This window comes from Maniola jurtina, chromosome 13 (assembly GCF_905333055.1).
Source record: "Maniola jurtina chromosome 13, ilManJurt1.1, whole genome shotgun sequence".
Lineage (NCBI taxonomy): Eukaryota > Metazoa > Arthropoda > Insecta > Lepidoptera > Nymphalidae > Maniola > Maniola jurtina.
The window spans coordinates 13,883,811-13,899,444 of record NC_060041.1 but is presented as its reverse complement, the minus strand read 5'-3'; the positions used below and the strand labels follow the sequence as shown (position 1 = coordinate 13,899,444).

General features: G+C 44.3%; 3 protein-coding genes across 9 annotated transcripts in view; 2 read left to right on the top strand and 1 right to left on the bottom strand.

The window, feature by feature from the left end:
• Window positions 1-15,634, bottom strand: part of LOC123871244 (uncharacterized protein C1orf198 homolog) — a 504,106-nt gene that overhangs the window by 343,093 nt on the left and 145,379 nt on the right. The window lies entirely within an intron of this gene.
• Window positions 1-15,634, top strand: part of LOC123871226 (GTPase-activating protein CdGAPr) — a 76,661-nt gene that overhangs the window by 31,851 nt on the left and 29,176 nt on the right. For 5 of the 7 annotated variants that reach the window (XR_006797238.1, XM_045914898.1, XM_045914902.1 and 2 more), the window contains exon 1: window positions 12,663-13,429. The exons of 1 other annotated variant lie outside the window; for it this stretch is intronic. Coding sequence is in view for 4 of the 6 variants with exons in the window: in XM_045914898.1 (XP_045770854.1) it covers window positions 13,376-13,429 (54 nt within the window). In the remaining 2 variants the exon portion in view is untranslated. Of the gene's footprint in view, window positions 1-12,662; window positions 13,465-15,634 lie in introns of those variants that run through there. One more of the 7 variants, XM_045914900.1, reaches the window with a different exon arrangement.
• On the top strand, window positions 3,462-5,354 carry LOC123871007. Its single transcript, XM_045914524.1, has one exon. It carries the CDS (start codon window positions 3,462-3,464, stop codon window positions 5,352-5,354), a length of 1,893 nt encoding a protein of 630 aa, XP_045770480.1.

The window sequence follows — 15,634 nt, the reverse complement described above, 5'->3', positions numbered from 1 at the left end:
TTTTAAAACCATTCCTTTAATCCTTGTTCCATTTATTAGTGTTATCATCATGCTAACATAATGAAATCATTTAAATAATTAATTTCTTTCCTTGACACCCTTCGTCTATCTTCTTTCATGTGTTGATTCCTATTTTCTTAATTTGTGTCTCTCTTATGGTCTTTTCTTGTGGTGTCCATTCTGTAATCAAATCCGTCTTGTATGCATTGATCCCTATTAATATCGCAATTATTGTGATTGGCTGAATTTATGGTATTTTTGCTGCAACAATGCATTTTAGCCAATAGCGAGAGAGGGTCCGGCCAATTAGAGTTGATTGCGATCGTCATACTGTAGCTGTCATGTTACAGTAGGTACCTAATCGAGCCCCAGTATCTTCACTGTAATGTAAGTTCCATCACTCCCATCGGTGGTCCCATGAATGTATATTCAGTCAATAAATCCTTCGTATACAATAATCTCTTGCAATGTCATCGCTTTAACATGCAGCTTGAAACGTAATAGGTAGTTCCTTATAGGATCAGGCTAATCTGCACTCCCGTGAATGCGAGGTTACCGACCCATTCGCATGGAATCCACCTGTTCATGTTGGTCAGTTAGTTGTTTTGCTTATCATATTAGTCAGCTAGTCTACTACTTTCCGGAACTTACTGAATCAATAATATTATAATATTTAATGTTGGCTAAATATTTTTGATTTTTTGTTGAGATCAGATTTTAGAGATTGTAAAAGATCGAACGGGTATCTTATTCTCTATTCAGGGACAAGAGTTATTGTAATAATCATGCATTGGGTTGTAATTATACAAAAGTGCGTCTGGATTCTGGGTTAGACTGTTTACTTTTTTAACCCCCGACCCAAAAAGAGGGGTGTTATAAGTTTGACGTGTGTATCTGTGTATCTGTCTGTGGCATCGTAGCGCCTAAACGAATGGACCGATTTAAATTTAGTTTTTTTTGTTTGAAAGGTGGCTTGATCGAGTGTCCTTAGCTATCATCCAAGAAAATCGGTTCAGCCGTTTGAAAGTTATCAGCTTTTTTCTAGTTATAACGAACATAGATTAGGTTAGGATTAACTGAATTTATGGCGTTCTCGCTGCAACTGTGTAGTTTAGCCAAAAATTCTCAGTGTCAGCCAGTCAGAGGTGATTTCGATTGTTATACTGTAGCTGTCTTCACAATGGCACTAGGCCTGCAGATATAGCTTGTTTTTCAGTTTACTTGCATTTAAGGAAACAGTCCGTCTCAAGTCTCATTTCTAAAGTCTCATTTCTAAAGTAGGTATCTGGTTGAGTTTAAACGTGTATGCCGAAATCGTCATAGTAAAGTACTCCGCTAGGCTATCATTACAATCTCCGCTTCACTTCCTCTTTAAATAACAACTTCCTCATTTCGTGAAGTCTGAAGCTAATTTTCCAATTAGGTAGGTAGGGGTAAAGTGGTGCGTATACAGTCGCGTGCCCTTCCGTTGTGATCGCTATCTATGTTTTGTTTACAAAGGGTTTCTATGGGGTTTTCACCTTATTATTGGATTCCCCTATTTTATATTGATTTTCAATTAGCTTGTACAATACTCGGTTTTCCAAATCTAAAACTAGTTATTTTTATCATATTGCTATAGAAAAAGTGTAACACTCGGATTACTAAAGGACTGAATCAATATTCCGCTTATATTTGTGTCGGATGCTCCGTTAATGTTAGTACCAATTCACAGAGCCATAATACCGTCGTCACCTTGCTAATTAATTACGTGTGATATACACTAAGCTGCTGCTGACGACTCTACTGCTAAATTGGCTTGATGATTGTTGGTCACGGAATATCACCGTTAAAGGACTTGGTTTTAATTTTTGAAAGCTACGTTATGTTATGTGACTAATGCAAAGAATTTGTTTTCCCACATTTGTAGTCCTTAACTAACAGAGGCTGAGATCGCTTAATTTATACTAATATAATAAATAATAATTAATAATTTCTGTCTGTTGTAGTAGGTGCAATCAGTCGACAGAGACTATAGTAACATATAACAGAAGAGAGAGAGTCTATAAGCAGATTGGTTCTGTTTTCTGCGACTTTGCCAGACTAAAGGGCCACTGTCCTCAAGTCTCATGTATAGTAATCGAGCACATTTGCCCGCTTCAATCGCTTTAGTGTGTGTACAGTTAGTTACAGGCTGTGTGCCAATGATTTGGAAGTTTTGGAAAAAAATATTTATTGATTTCTTCACTTACTGTTTAGACGAAGTCACAGGTATCACCTAGATTCTAGAGAGATCTAAGATTAAGATTTACTTAGGGTTTGAGTTATATTTATATCTTCATTGCGTTATTTATTTATCAGTTCCGACTTCCGAGAAACCAAATCATATCACCTTTGAGAAATCAATCAAACAAAATCTTGTAGGTGTAGGTGTAGTAGGTCTAATATGGACTAGCGTTAAATTACTAAGAAAGTAGATGTAAAATTTAAAGAAAAAGTGGGCTGTGTGAATGAAGGCACTGATGACAAGTTTTCAAAAGGAATGGTGAATACCTTAAAGAGCAGGTATGTAGGAATCTTCTAAGCAAGTGAGTTCCATCCATTCCATCTAATATGCCTACTGCCTGCCATTACTTTCTATTTGGTGTGATTGCGGTCAATAGCTATTTAGATGAACGTTAATCTGAATTGTGAACACGAATGCTTCAGGCTTAATGATTTTCGTTAATCCAATCAGATGTTAACTCATTGTGAAGAATTCACATGAAATTGCCAATAAGTTGCAGTTGCTTGGAATGAAATAAAATGTATTTATTTTATTAAACACAACTTGTGCTGCTTATATCAGGAGTCAGTACTCTGGGGCGCCAGCCAGGTAACCTCCCAGTGTGCCTGGGTGCTGCTGGTCCCTTTTGGAGTCGTCCGAGGGGAAGAGCAGTATTCGGGCCGGTGCGCCCCGGTAACATGGCTAACAATTTCTCTACGGGGATATTGTTAGTTATGGCTAATGACCTGGCAGGGGGGGGGAGGTTTCTCCACGTGTCCCTCTGACTAGCAGAGGGCACACTGGATGAGACGCGAGGGTGGAGGGAGATAATCCCTCGGAGGGAGAGGCGAGCTCAGTGTGCACTTACCCTGCCTCTGAAAAGGCTGTGTGGGTACCAGTCCTGCGCGGCCCTCGCCACGTATCGTAATCCCATTGGAGTGGTCATGGTCATGTCTCACGACCTCACAATGGGACCGAGGGTCTTGGCTTGGTCGCCCGGACCACGAGGAAAAAAACCTCTATAAAAAATCACCCCGAATCCCAAGCGGCGGCGCACCGTGAGGGGATGCATGGCTGATGGGTTGTTCAGTCGCTAGTGCGTACCTCGTCAGGGTACCGGCCGACCCCCGTGACGAGTTACGCGCAGGCTTGCTCGGGTGGAGGGGGGACCACCAGGGAAGGACCACGTATTTCCCCTGTACTCGTGGGAACAAATATGACTAATAAAACAAAAACAAAACTTACGTCGGAGGAAGAGAAAAGTGAGAGAGGTAGAGAGGAGGATAGGAGGGATGGCTCGCGGACTCGGAGCCCACTTTTTCGAGCCCCGAGTGGCTTGGCATCAGAGTCGGATTCAGAAGGCTCCAGGACATCATCCAGGACTGGTGCTGCAAGTCGCGGTAGATCGTCAGCCAGAGGTCGTAGCACTGGCATTGCTAAAGCCAGAGCCGAATTGAGAGAGGCCAAAGAGGAAGCGCGAGAGGTACAATTCAACCAATATCTGAGGGATCGCGTGTACCGCAAGGAGACGCCTGCGGTAGTATCGGACCCCGAAGAGGTACCTCAGGTCCATGTAGACGACCCAAGTAAACTCAGTGCTGACGAGTTGCGGGCCCTCGGCGACCACAATGTGGCGAATATAATCCAGGTCGCTACCAAGTCGGGGAACCTTAAAGGAACCTGGCTGAAGCGCCTGAAAGACGCGGCCAACAAGCTTCAAGAGGTTGTGGACACCCTGGCCGCCAGAACCGTTGCGGAGGAGACCCGCCGGCTGAGAACCGATAACGATCGCTTACGTAGTGAGGTTGAGACTCTCAAAAACGAGCTGAAGGCTCATCGGCGGGAATTCAGTGACATGAGGGCCTCTATGGCTGCCGCTGCAAAGGGCACTTCCGCGCCCAGTCTAAGCGGTGACCTTATCGAGGAATTGAAGGCCTCCATTGTTTCCTCGGTGGGCCTCATTTTAGACGCTCGGTTTGCGGGAATTGAGGAGCGACTTCTGCCCGAAAGGGTGCATCGCCCGCCGTTGTCATCGGACCGGAAACGATCAAGGGTGCCGGCATCTCAGCCGGTCGCTTCCTCTGTGGCAGCCCCGAATGAACCGGAAACCCGGGACACCATGACTGACCCATCTCCTGCTGGAACCACGGAGTCTGCTGCGGGTCCGAGCCACTCTCAGCCGACTGCCAATGACTGGGCCACAGTTGTAAAGAGAAGGGGGAAGAGAAAGAAAGTCCCTACCCCCGTAGCCTCGGCAGCCACTCCCGCGGCTAATTCTGCCAAGCCTGCTAAGCCAAGGCTGGCCGCCCCAAAGACCGCTGCGGTTGTTATTACCTTGCAGCCGGAGGCAGCGGAGAGGGGTGTTACCTATTCCCAAGTCTTGGAGCGGGCCGAGCAGAGTGTTGATCTGCAGGAGTTTGGCATTGCTGAGGGCATGAGGATAAGCCGAGCTGCAACTGGCGCCAGGTTGCTGGAACTTCCCAGGAACCAGACACATGAGCAGGCCGAATTGTTGGCAAGTAGACTTCGGACGGCTCTGGACGGTATTGCAAGCGTCGTTCGTCCTTCCCAATCCGCGACTCTTAGGGTTACCGGACTCGACGATTCAGTCACGAAGGAAAAGGTGGCCTCCGCTGTGGCGCGAGTGGGGAATTGCGCTGCTCAATCAATAAGAGTCGGGGAAGTACAGACTGGTCCCAGGGGGATGGGATGGGTAACCGTGCATTGTCCCGTTGAGGCGGCCAAAGTGTTGTCCGATGCCGGCAAACTCCGTGTTGGCTGGAGCTCCGCTGAGGTTCGCGTGCTCGAACGACGCCCCCTGCGCTGCTACAAATGTCTTGGTATTGGGCATACAAGGCCGGTCTGCCCTTCCACGGTGGACCGGGGGAATCTGTGCTTCCGGTGCGGATGTGACGGCCACAAATCTCTGGCTTGCTCGAGAGAGATACGTTGTGTGGTGTGCGCGGATGCAGGGCTGCCTGCAAACCACATAATGGGAGGAAAGAACTGTAGTCCTCCCCACACAAAGGGTGGGCCAGTTCCAGGAAATCAGACCACTGTCAACGCTGGACGTGACCAAACACAGGAGGGATCTGATATGATATCATGAACCAGTTGTCCCATATCAGCTTCCTCCAGTCGAATCTGAACCACTGTGCAGCAGCTCAGGACCTTTTGCTGCAGTCCATAGCAGAGTGGCAAATAGATGTGGCGGTGGCATGCGAGCCCTACTACGTCCCTAACCAATCCCATTGGGTGGGAGATTTAGACGGCTCGGTGGTGGTTGTGACCGGGAACAATACCAGTACCCCACTCTCTGCGATAGAAAGTGGCCCGGGCTATGCGGTGGCAAAATGGGGGGAATTCGTCATTATAGGGACGTATTTCTCGCCCAATCGTAGCCTGGCTGAGTTTGAGGCCTACCTTGACTCAGTCAGAGCAGCGGTCCTCAGACAAACGGGTGGGCGCGTCATCGTCCTCGGTGACCTTAACGCCAAGTCTCGGGCGTGGGGGAGTCCCTCCACCGACGAAAGAGGACGGGCTGTGCAGGTCTGGGCTCTCCTTTCAGGCCTATCTCTACTCAATAGAGGAGCGGTGAATACCTGTGTGCGGCAGCAGGGTGGATCTATAGTCGATCTCTCGTTCGCTATGCCCGCAGTTGCTGGAAGAGTCACCGACTGGAAAGTGGAGGAAAACGTGGAGACTCTCTCAGACCATCGATATATCCGCTTTGGGATTTCCAACACATCTGTATCGGTAAGGATTCCCAGGAGTCCAAGCCACTTCCCACGGTGGTGCCTTAGCCAATTGGACCGAGAGTTGGCTAAAGAAGCGGCTATTGTCCAGCGGTGGTCCACTTCCGGCAATAATACTGATACTGGTGTAGAGGAACTCGCGGGATTAGTACGCAATGCTCTTGTGAATGTCTGCAACGCAGCTATGCCGAGAGCCCGGCGACGGCCTCGCCGCCGCTGCGTGTACTGGTGGTCGGCGGAAATTGCAGACCTTCGCACGGCCTGCATTAGGGCCCGTAGGGAGTATACCCGAAGCCGCAGGCGGAACAGGCCAGACCCGGACTTAGAGAACCGACTTCAGGATGCCTATCGCCAAGCAAAAAGAGCGCTGCAACTGGCCATAAAACAGGCTAAGGAGCTGGCCCGCGATGAACTGTTGAGGACGCTGGACAGGGATCCGTGGGGGCGCCCTTATCGTATGGCGCGCAACAAACTTCGCGCCCAATGTGCACCGATCACTGAAACCCTGCAGCCGAACCTCCTAGTGCAGCTGGTGGATGAGTTGTTTCCAAACTCCCTGGGTCACGTCCCTCCGGTGATGGCCCCTCCTTCTAGGAGCGAATCGAGAGTTCTGGATGTCCCTCTTATCACGGAGGAGGAGATGGACCTTGCCCGCGAGCCTTTACGGACCAAAAAGACGGCACCGGGGCCCGATGGTGTCCCAGGTAAGGTGGTTCACATAGCATTGGAATACCTGGCGGAGCGGCTTCGAGAGCTGTTTGACAAGTGCTTGCGCTCTGGACAGTTCCCGAAGTCATGGAAGGATGGAAAGTTGTGCCTGCTGCGGAAGGAGGGCCGCCCGCTAGATTCCCCTGCGGCATATAGACCGATTGTGTTGCTTAGTGAGACGGGCAAGTTTTTCGAGAGGATTCTTGCCGCACGTCTCAATTCGCATCTTGAGACGGTGGGACCGGGTCTGTCCGAGGTGCAGTTTGGTTTCAGGGCGGGCCGCTCGACGTTAGATGCCCTAGATGCCCTGAAGAGCTTATCCACGGAGGCGGTAGAGAGAGGGGACGTGGTCCTTGCGGTCTCTCTCGACGTCGCAAACGCTTTCAATAGTCTTCCTTTTGAGACGTTACGGGAGGCACTTAGGTACCATGAAGTGCCACCCTATCTCAGGAGATTGTTGGAGGCATACCTTCAAGAGAGAGATGTCATCTGGGAAGGTAGCGATGGACGATTGTACCGGCACCGTGTAGGCAGTGGAGTCCCGCAGGGCTCGGTACTGGGGCCAACCCTTTGGAACGTTGGTTTCGATTGGCTCCTGCGGGGTCCACTGCTTCCGGGGATGAGGGTATTGTGCTACGCTGATGACACCCTAGTCACTGCCCGTGGGGAGAATTATGAGGCAGCGGCTCGCCTTGCAGAAGTCGGCACGTCCATGGTGGTGGACAGGATTAGGATGCTGGGCCTGAAGGTCTCAATTTCCAAAACTGAGGCCCTCCTATTCCATGGTTCACGCAGAGGTCCACCCCGGGACGCGCAAATCAACGTCCAGGGCACAGTCGTGAAGGTCAAAGCCTCTATGAAATACCTGGGCCTAACCTTGGACGGACGCTGGGATTTTGGAGCGCATTTTAAGCAGCTAGGTCCCAGGCTTGTCAACGCCGCCGCAGCTCTCGGCAGACTGCTGCCAAATATTGGAGGGCCTGAGTCGACTTGCAGACGGCTGTACGCGGGAATTGTGAGGAGTATGGCACTGTACGGGGCACCTGTGTGGGTGCAAGCTCTGTCTCCGCAAAACAAAATGCTTTTGCGGAGACCGCAAAGAATAATAGCTGTGCGAAATATCCGGGGGTACCGCACAGTGTCATGGACCGCTGCTACGCTGCTTTCGGGTGACCCACCGTGGGAACTCCAGGCCGAGGTGCATGCGGAGGTGTACCGGTACCGAGCGGATCTGAGGGCTCAGGGTGAGAGGCCAAGTCCGGACGAAGTTCAAAGGATCAGAGCCATTGCACAAACGGCCCTGATCAGCAGATGGAAGGAGGATTTGCAAAACCCTATTGCGGGCACCCTGACTGTCGTGGCAATACAGCCCCACCTGGAGCACTGGCTGAAAAGACGTCACGGGACCTTAACCTATCGGTTGGTGCAGGTGCTTACAGGACATGGGTGTTTCGGTAAGTACCTGCACCAGATTGCAAGGCGGGAAGTGACCCCGGCCTGCCACGAATGCGGTGCACCCTCCGATACGGCACAGCACACACTGGCGGAATGCACAGCCTGGGCGCCGCAGAGGCATCCATTGTCGTTCATCTTGGGCAGCGATCTATCGCTCCCAAGCGTGATAAACGCGATGATCGCCAATGAGACTTGTTGGACGGCAATGGTGTCCTTCTGTGAGGAGGTGATGGCATTGAAGGAGGCGGCTGAAAGGGAAAGAGAGCTGGATCCCAACGCTCATCCCATACGCCGTAAACGCCAGGGGCAAAGGAGGCGCCAATATGCGCGCTACCTCGTGCCCTAAATGAGGACATAAACAAACACAAGGCGTCGGCATCCCATGGGGATGTCCAGTAATGTGGCGGTATCGTTGAGACGGCACAGTGGTATGCAAACTGCGTTCCTGTGTCGTCTCGTCATGACGCAGACGGCCCCGCTGGGTTTTAGTGGGTATTCTGGCCCCACATACCCCCCCGGAAGCAGCGTGATCAGCTCTGCTTCCGGGAGGGATGCGTAAAAGCATTTCCCAGCGATAAAAAAAAAAAAAAAAAAAAAAGGAGTCAGTACTCTACCACCAGTTTGGAAAGAAAATTCTACGGGTGGTGTGCGGGGCGTCCCCCCGCCTCATAACCCGATTGCCAACTCGACCTTTCGCACACTATAGTTATTGAAAAATATCAATGTTGGGCAAAGGAAACTCGGGATTTTACAAATTATGACATTTGACAGATTTACCCCTTTACCTTTCTTGATCTTGGCCTACCGACATTGTATGAATGGTCATCTTAAGTAACCTATACGAACCCATAACCAACTCCAAAGTTAAAGTGCAACAAAGACCAATAGGCTGGGCATGGGTGGTCAGATCACGTTATTTACCAACTAGCTGATGCCCGCGACTTCGTTCGCGTGGATTTAGGTTTTTTAAAATTCCCGTGGGAACTCTTTGATTTTCCGGGATAAAAAGTAGTCTATGTGCTAATCCAGGGTATAATCTATCTCCATTCTAAATTTCAGCCCAATCCGTCCAGTAGTTTTTGCGTGAAGGAGTAACAAACATACACACACACACACACACACACACATACAAACTTTCTCCTTTATAATATTAGTGTGACACCTACGTCCCACGGTTGTTACGAGCTGGTTTATTCAACTTAGTACACACAAGGCTCTGGTTGCAGTTTCAGTCCGTTGCACTGTTTTCTAACACAACGTTATTGGATCCCGTTCAATCAAGCTCGATTGGTTATCGTTGGGTGAATAAATGTATTGGATTTACATTGAAGAATAAATAAACTGTCCGAGAGCGGAAGGTGATCGAGAGTCGAGACTGTAATCAGAATCGATTCAATATTTATTGTACCCGGTAACGTTTTTATAAAGCTTCGTATCCATAATCCATCTGAGCGGTAAAGTAAAGCTACTACAAGTGTAAATTAAAAATTTATAACACCCCCGACGATCCAAAGTATTTGAGTTTTCCAAAACATCATTTTCAAAAATAATTATGTATTTAGGCAACGTCCATCTTGACAGCTTGACATTTGTCTATTGACATAATATTATGAACCTAACGGTTATCTAACCTTTTCTACAAGAAAACTAGAAAAGAGCTGATAACTCTTAAATGGCTGAACCAATTTTTTTAGATTATAGCTAAGAACACTCTCGATCAAGACACCTTTCAAACAAAAAAAACTAAATTAAAATCGGTTCATTCGTTTAGGCGCTACGATGCCACAGACAGATACACAGATACACAGATACACAGATACACAGACACACAGATACACAGATACACACGTCAAACTTATAACACCCCTCTTTTTGGGTCGGGGGTTAAAAATGAATGTCTTCTCGTTTGTCCTGTAAAGGGTCATTTCATGATCATCATTAAGAGTAGTCTTTGGATGGAAGTTTAATAGTGAGATTTATTTTGAATTTTGTGCCAACTTCTTCAATTCAATCATAATATTTATTAGATTCCAACCCACTCTTTAATATGAACTAAAAATATCCTTATACGGGGGTCTAAAGTTGATTCTGGAGAGCAAGTGACTCGCAAAAAGATTATCTTGATATAAGAGATGCAAACTGTGGTTCAGTAAAATCATAGGTTTATTATGAGTATAGGTAAAATTTACCTTTTGACTGGCACCGTGCACCTAGCAAGGTGCCTCAGGTCGAAGACTTGAAGCGGTGTTTTCACTTCAGCTGAATCCTCTATTGGATTCAAAGCTTAACGCTTCAGAATATCAGAATAAGTTATTCTTGAATTTTGCGGTCACGGTCGAACCTACCTATCTACTCATGTATCGAATTTATTAACACATAAATCAAAACTCAATTCAGTTTGAGCGTGGGATGGACGTTGGATGAACGCAAAGAATTCGTAAATACGTACTAAAGAAGATATATTCATGAAACAGAATGTTTGTGGATTAATTTGTTTAGCTGTTTCACGGATTATTAAATCTTAATGAAGGATGAAAGGCTTAAAATAATTTTGTCTTTGATCCAACGTTATGTTAGGTTAACTTAATTGAGTCGTCAAACGAGTGACGATCGGGGAACTAAACTGTTCTTATTATGAATATGTATTTGGTTCTCCTGTAGGTCGATTCCGAAAAACCTGCATCAATCATTATTACAATTGCAATCGTTGTGATTGGCCGGATTTATGGTAGGTATTCTTGTTGCGACAATGCATTGGAGCCAATAGTGAGCGACCGTCAACCAATCAGAGGTGATTGCCATCGTGGCATTGTAGCTGTCATTCTACCGCAATCGAGTCTCTCATCACATAGTGTCAATGGCGTCTCTATAAGATGAACTGGGTCTACTACATCTGTTTTTTTTATCCAAGCACTGCGTGCTACCGTTTGTTGATCCGAATAAAAAAAAAATTTTTTTTTTTTTTTTTTCAAATATAGTTGCTAAAAATGTAAGTAACTTATAACAAGTTCCGAGTTTAAAACATCGGTTATTTTTTATATTTTTTTATGAAGTTCATTAAAAAATAGCGGTTTATTCGTATGCATTAAAGCAATCATTACTCATTTAACAGCATAAATTATTGATTATATCTCTTGCCGGAATAACTTTTACCAACGTCTGTCGGTCTAGGTCGCATATTTTCGTCCTAGGCACACACAATAAAGCTTCAGGGTCGCGCTGAATGGATTTGTCTACGCAAATTATACGGAACACTCGCTCCTCCCACGGACAGTCATTATCATTGCGTCATTTGAGGCGTATGTCATGCAGATGGGTAGGATATGGTAGAGGTCAGATGCTTTGGGTGATTTTTTTATTGTTCTTCACAGATGTGCGCAATTTTTACGAAGTTGGTACGATAAAATTATCATTTAATTTTAGAGCTATGATCTTATCAGTAAAGCTCTCATTAATGTTCAACCTCTATTCTTTAACGTCGTTCTTTTTGGCTTGCTCTTTAAAATTTTTATGATTTGTTCCACACGGAATAGGTAAGTTTTCCCCTGGGACTAATGTTGGCCGTACAGGAGTTCACTATGGTGGTGTATGGCTATCAGTGTGCATGACAAATCTGATACTCCATACGCGCAATATACATACTTTTATCAAATGATAAAAATTAAAATTGATAAAATGCACTGAAAGGATTCTTTGACCTTTCAAATCAAAAGTAGGAAAATTAAGGTTTGAGGTTGACTATTTTTTTTTTTTAATTCAATGATAAGCACCCTTGACTGCTATCTCACCTTGTGATGAATGACGTTGCAATCTAGGAGAATAACACCTACCTACTACTACTATTGATAATATTAATGAGCTATGACTAACTGAATCCACATTCGTTAATCGCAATCCACTGCAAGTAGCCAGCCATTGCAAATTGATTCGTTACTTTCCAGCCCCGACGGATGCCGGACGGGTTTTTTTAATTGCTTTACTTCCCGTCTTGTCTCTACCGTACACCAAATACCAATACACTCATTCACACATCCTTTGTTGTTGTTGCGTAGTTTCAACTTTGGCATTTTATTGTCAGCTATAGTAGAGGTACCTACTTAAACTAATATGATCATTATGATAAATAGTAGATGAATAGTTACTAGGACACTAGCTATAAGTATAATGTGGCCAATTCTATGTCAAATGTCGTATACCACCTGTCAATTTAATTTAGTAGGTAGGTACGTAGAGATTGTGTACAATTATTTATTAGCCACACTATCTATATGTACCAAACACCATAGTTAAAAAGACATATTCCTACCTAGGTGAAATGAAAAGGGCGTGCATTTTCTTGGGGAACATTCTAGATATGTATATATGAATGAATGAATCAACGCGATAAACTTATGAAAAAATCATATCTTATTTTCCCCTAAAAGGTGGTAAAATATTATTGTTGGCAACACAATAATCGACCGCGAGCTGGCGCAATTACGGCGCGGGACGGAGGGGGCGGGGCGGCTGTCAAATCGAATTACGGCCCCGAGTTACGATTCACGTTAATTTCTCCCGAAAAGCTTTTTCCTGAATTAATTTACTCGCTATTTCCAATCTAAACTCGGGCGAACGACGCGCAAGCACGGAAATCTTTAGCAGAAATACGAAATAATTCATTCCAAATTCCGAGCTCACGCAGTAACCTGCTATTTTTGTTTGGTAGTCCAGTGCCACAGTAAATATTGTTCTTTGGTGTCGAAATATTGGTGCAGTGGTTTTTTTTACTTCTTCCTTACCGTAGCAGTGAAGCGTGAAAACTGTTGCAGAAATGCTGAAATAAGACTTTCGCAATCCGTGAATTTGTGTCAGTACAAACGATCGTGCCAGTGCGGAGTACCTAGTGCCCTAAAAGCAGTGCCAAAACCAAATGTTAATGTAAATTGATACCTTTTCAGATCGATGCCGTCTAAAATATGCGGTGTTAATTTTATTTTTTGTTCCATTTTACATGTAAAGTGAACTTGTTCGTTTTAGTGAGCAGAGTGTACCATCAAGCCTAAATAATATGAGAATGACTGTGACATTCCATTTTTAAAAAGACTGAACAGATAATTTTGTAGCTCTTATTTTTTTTTTATTGAGTGTTAAGGCAAAGGTATAACTAAAGTTGTAGTGTGGATTCAGTTTAAATGGCAGATAAAATAGGGATGTTTCATCTCAATCTTCAGCCATGAGACGGGTTTTCGGCGTGTGCTCTGATGGGTGGCTCCTTTGTGGACAGAATGTGAGCGGCTAGTGGCTGTCTTCTATTTGTTGTCTGTATGTTGGTTGTTTTTAGTTTTGTTTCTTTTTTACCTAATATAACTAATGAGTTATGAGCATGAATGTATGATAAAAGTGGATCAGGCTTGCCTAATAGCTTCTTGAAGCAAATACCTCCTTATCACTATCCCAGTTCCACAACTAATTTACACAAATTAGAGTGAGAAAAGGTCGCACTCACTGTGTAGTCAAAGCAGGATAGCGTTAACAAGGCATTTGCATCAAATAGATATTAGGAGTGCTCTATTCACAGGTATAGATTCATGGTTATTAGACTAATGTTTAAAAGTTTTACTACCTATGTCTAAAAATATTTTTTTTTTGATGAGTTCATAAATCATCATTGTGTTCCATAAAACAGTTACTTAATTGAAATAATAGAGTAGTAAAGCTTTTCTTATTTCTTGTACCATATCACTCTCTGGCCAAAAGTTTCTCGCTCAAATAAAGTTTTCTTATAACTGGTTACGTAAGTTTTAGATGGACAGACAGACAAGTTCAATTTCACCCAAATAGCCTCAGAGATCTTGGTGTTCTCTGTCAATTAAGGCCTAAATGAAAGCTAAAGCTGCTCTTAGGTATTAAGAGATGTTTCTGTATTTTAATTGTTACTCTCATAGACACACTCATGATCATAAATCAACAAAAGCTTGACTGCTCTAAAGCCAAACATCCACTAGCCATAAAACTTGCAGAATTCAGATCTGGTAAGTCACTAGCACTCTTTGAATCCAACAAGACAATTTCTGCTAGTATTTCACTGGAAAATTACTTCAGCAATTTCTTTGACATTTAATAATAGCCTCAATGATGTGATATGGTTCAAAATCCTTGTAAAAAGCTGTACAGTGAGTGTGCATGTACAAAATTTTGTTTTAGTGGTTTATCATTACTTAGATACTAATTTGGTTATGATTGGTTGTGTTTGTATTGATCTAACTCACTCTATTGCTTTTCATCTTGTTTGAGTCACAGTTTTAGACTTATTCTTCTTTAAAATAACTAAGTTTACCTTTCAACCTGCCACATAATCATCATAATCAACCCATTGCCGCCGCGCCGGCTTACTACAGAGAATGGGTCTCCCCTAGAGTGAGAAGAGTTTTGGCCATAGTTACACTAGCCAAGTATGAATAAGCAGACTTCACACACCTTTGAGAACATTATAAAGAACTCTCAGGCATGCAGCTCACTATTTTGAGTTGAATATAATTTTTAACCCCCAACCCAAAAAGAGGGGTGTTATAAGTTTGACGTGTGTATCTGTGTATCTGTCTGTGGCATCCTAGCGCCTAAACGAATGAACCGATTTTAATTTAGTTTTTTTTGTTCGAAAGGTGGCTTGATCGAGAGTGTTCTTAGCTATAATCTAAAAAAATTGGTTCAGCCATTTAAGAGTTATCAGCTCTTTTCTAGTTTTCTTGTAGAAAAGAAGGTTAGATAACTGTTAGGTTCATAATATTAGTCAATAGACAAATGTCAAGCTGTCAAGATGGATGTTGCCTACATACATAATTATTTATTTGAAAATGATGTTTTGGAAAACTCAGATACTTTGGATCGTCGGGGGTGTTATAAATTTTTAATTTACACTTGTGTTTTATTATTTTCCCAATCATCACTTGGTCAATTTTTTTTACTGGCATGTCTAGGTTTTATTAAACATAGAAAAACAGCATATTGATCCATTAGTGTTCACCATCCCTGGTCTAGTGATTAAAGACTTCAGTCTCCAGGTTAGCATATCCAGGGTTCAATCCTGGTCATGCATCTCTAATTTTAAGATTAAGTTTGGAAGATAGAATTGCAGGCAAAAGAGCGCCAGGTCGTCAAAGACGCAAATGGTTGGACGATATAAGGGGATGGACAGGACTTACCCGAAGCGGCTTTAGATAGAGAAGCTTTTCGGATGATAATCACCAAACTTTGTTTATTTATTTATTGTATTTTAAAAACTTTATTGCACACAACATAAATGCAGAAAGAATACATACAAAAACATATTTACAGAAGAAACTACTAGGTGGTGCAAAGGCAGCCTTATTCCTATAGCAATCTCTTACAGGCAACCTTTGGTGTATGGATGTGGTTTTTGATGTTCGGAACTTTGTCTTGAAGAAAGCATGTGATGATGATCTGAAGTTTGGAGGTATATGTGGTTTCAAGC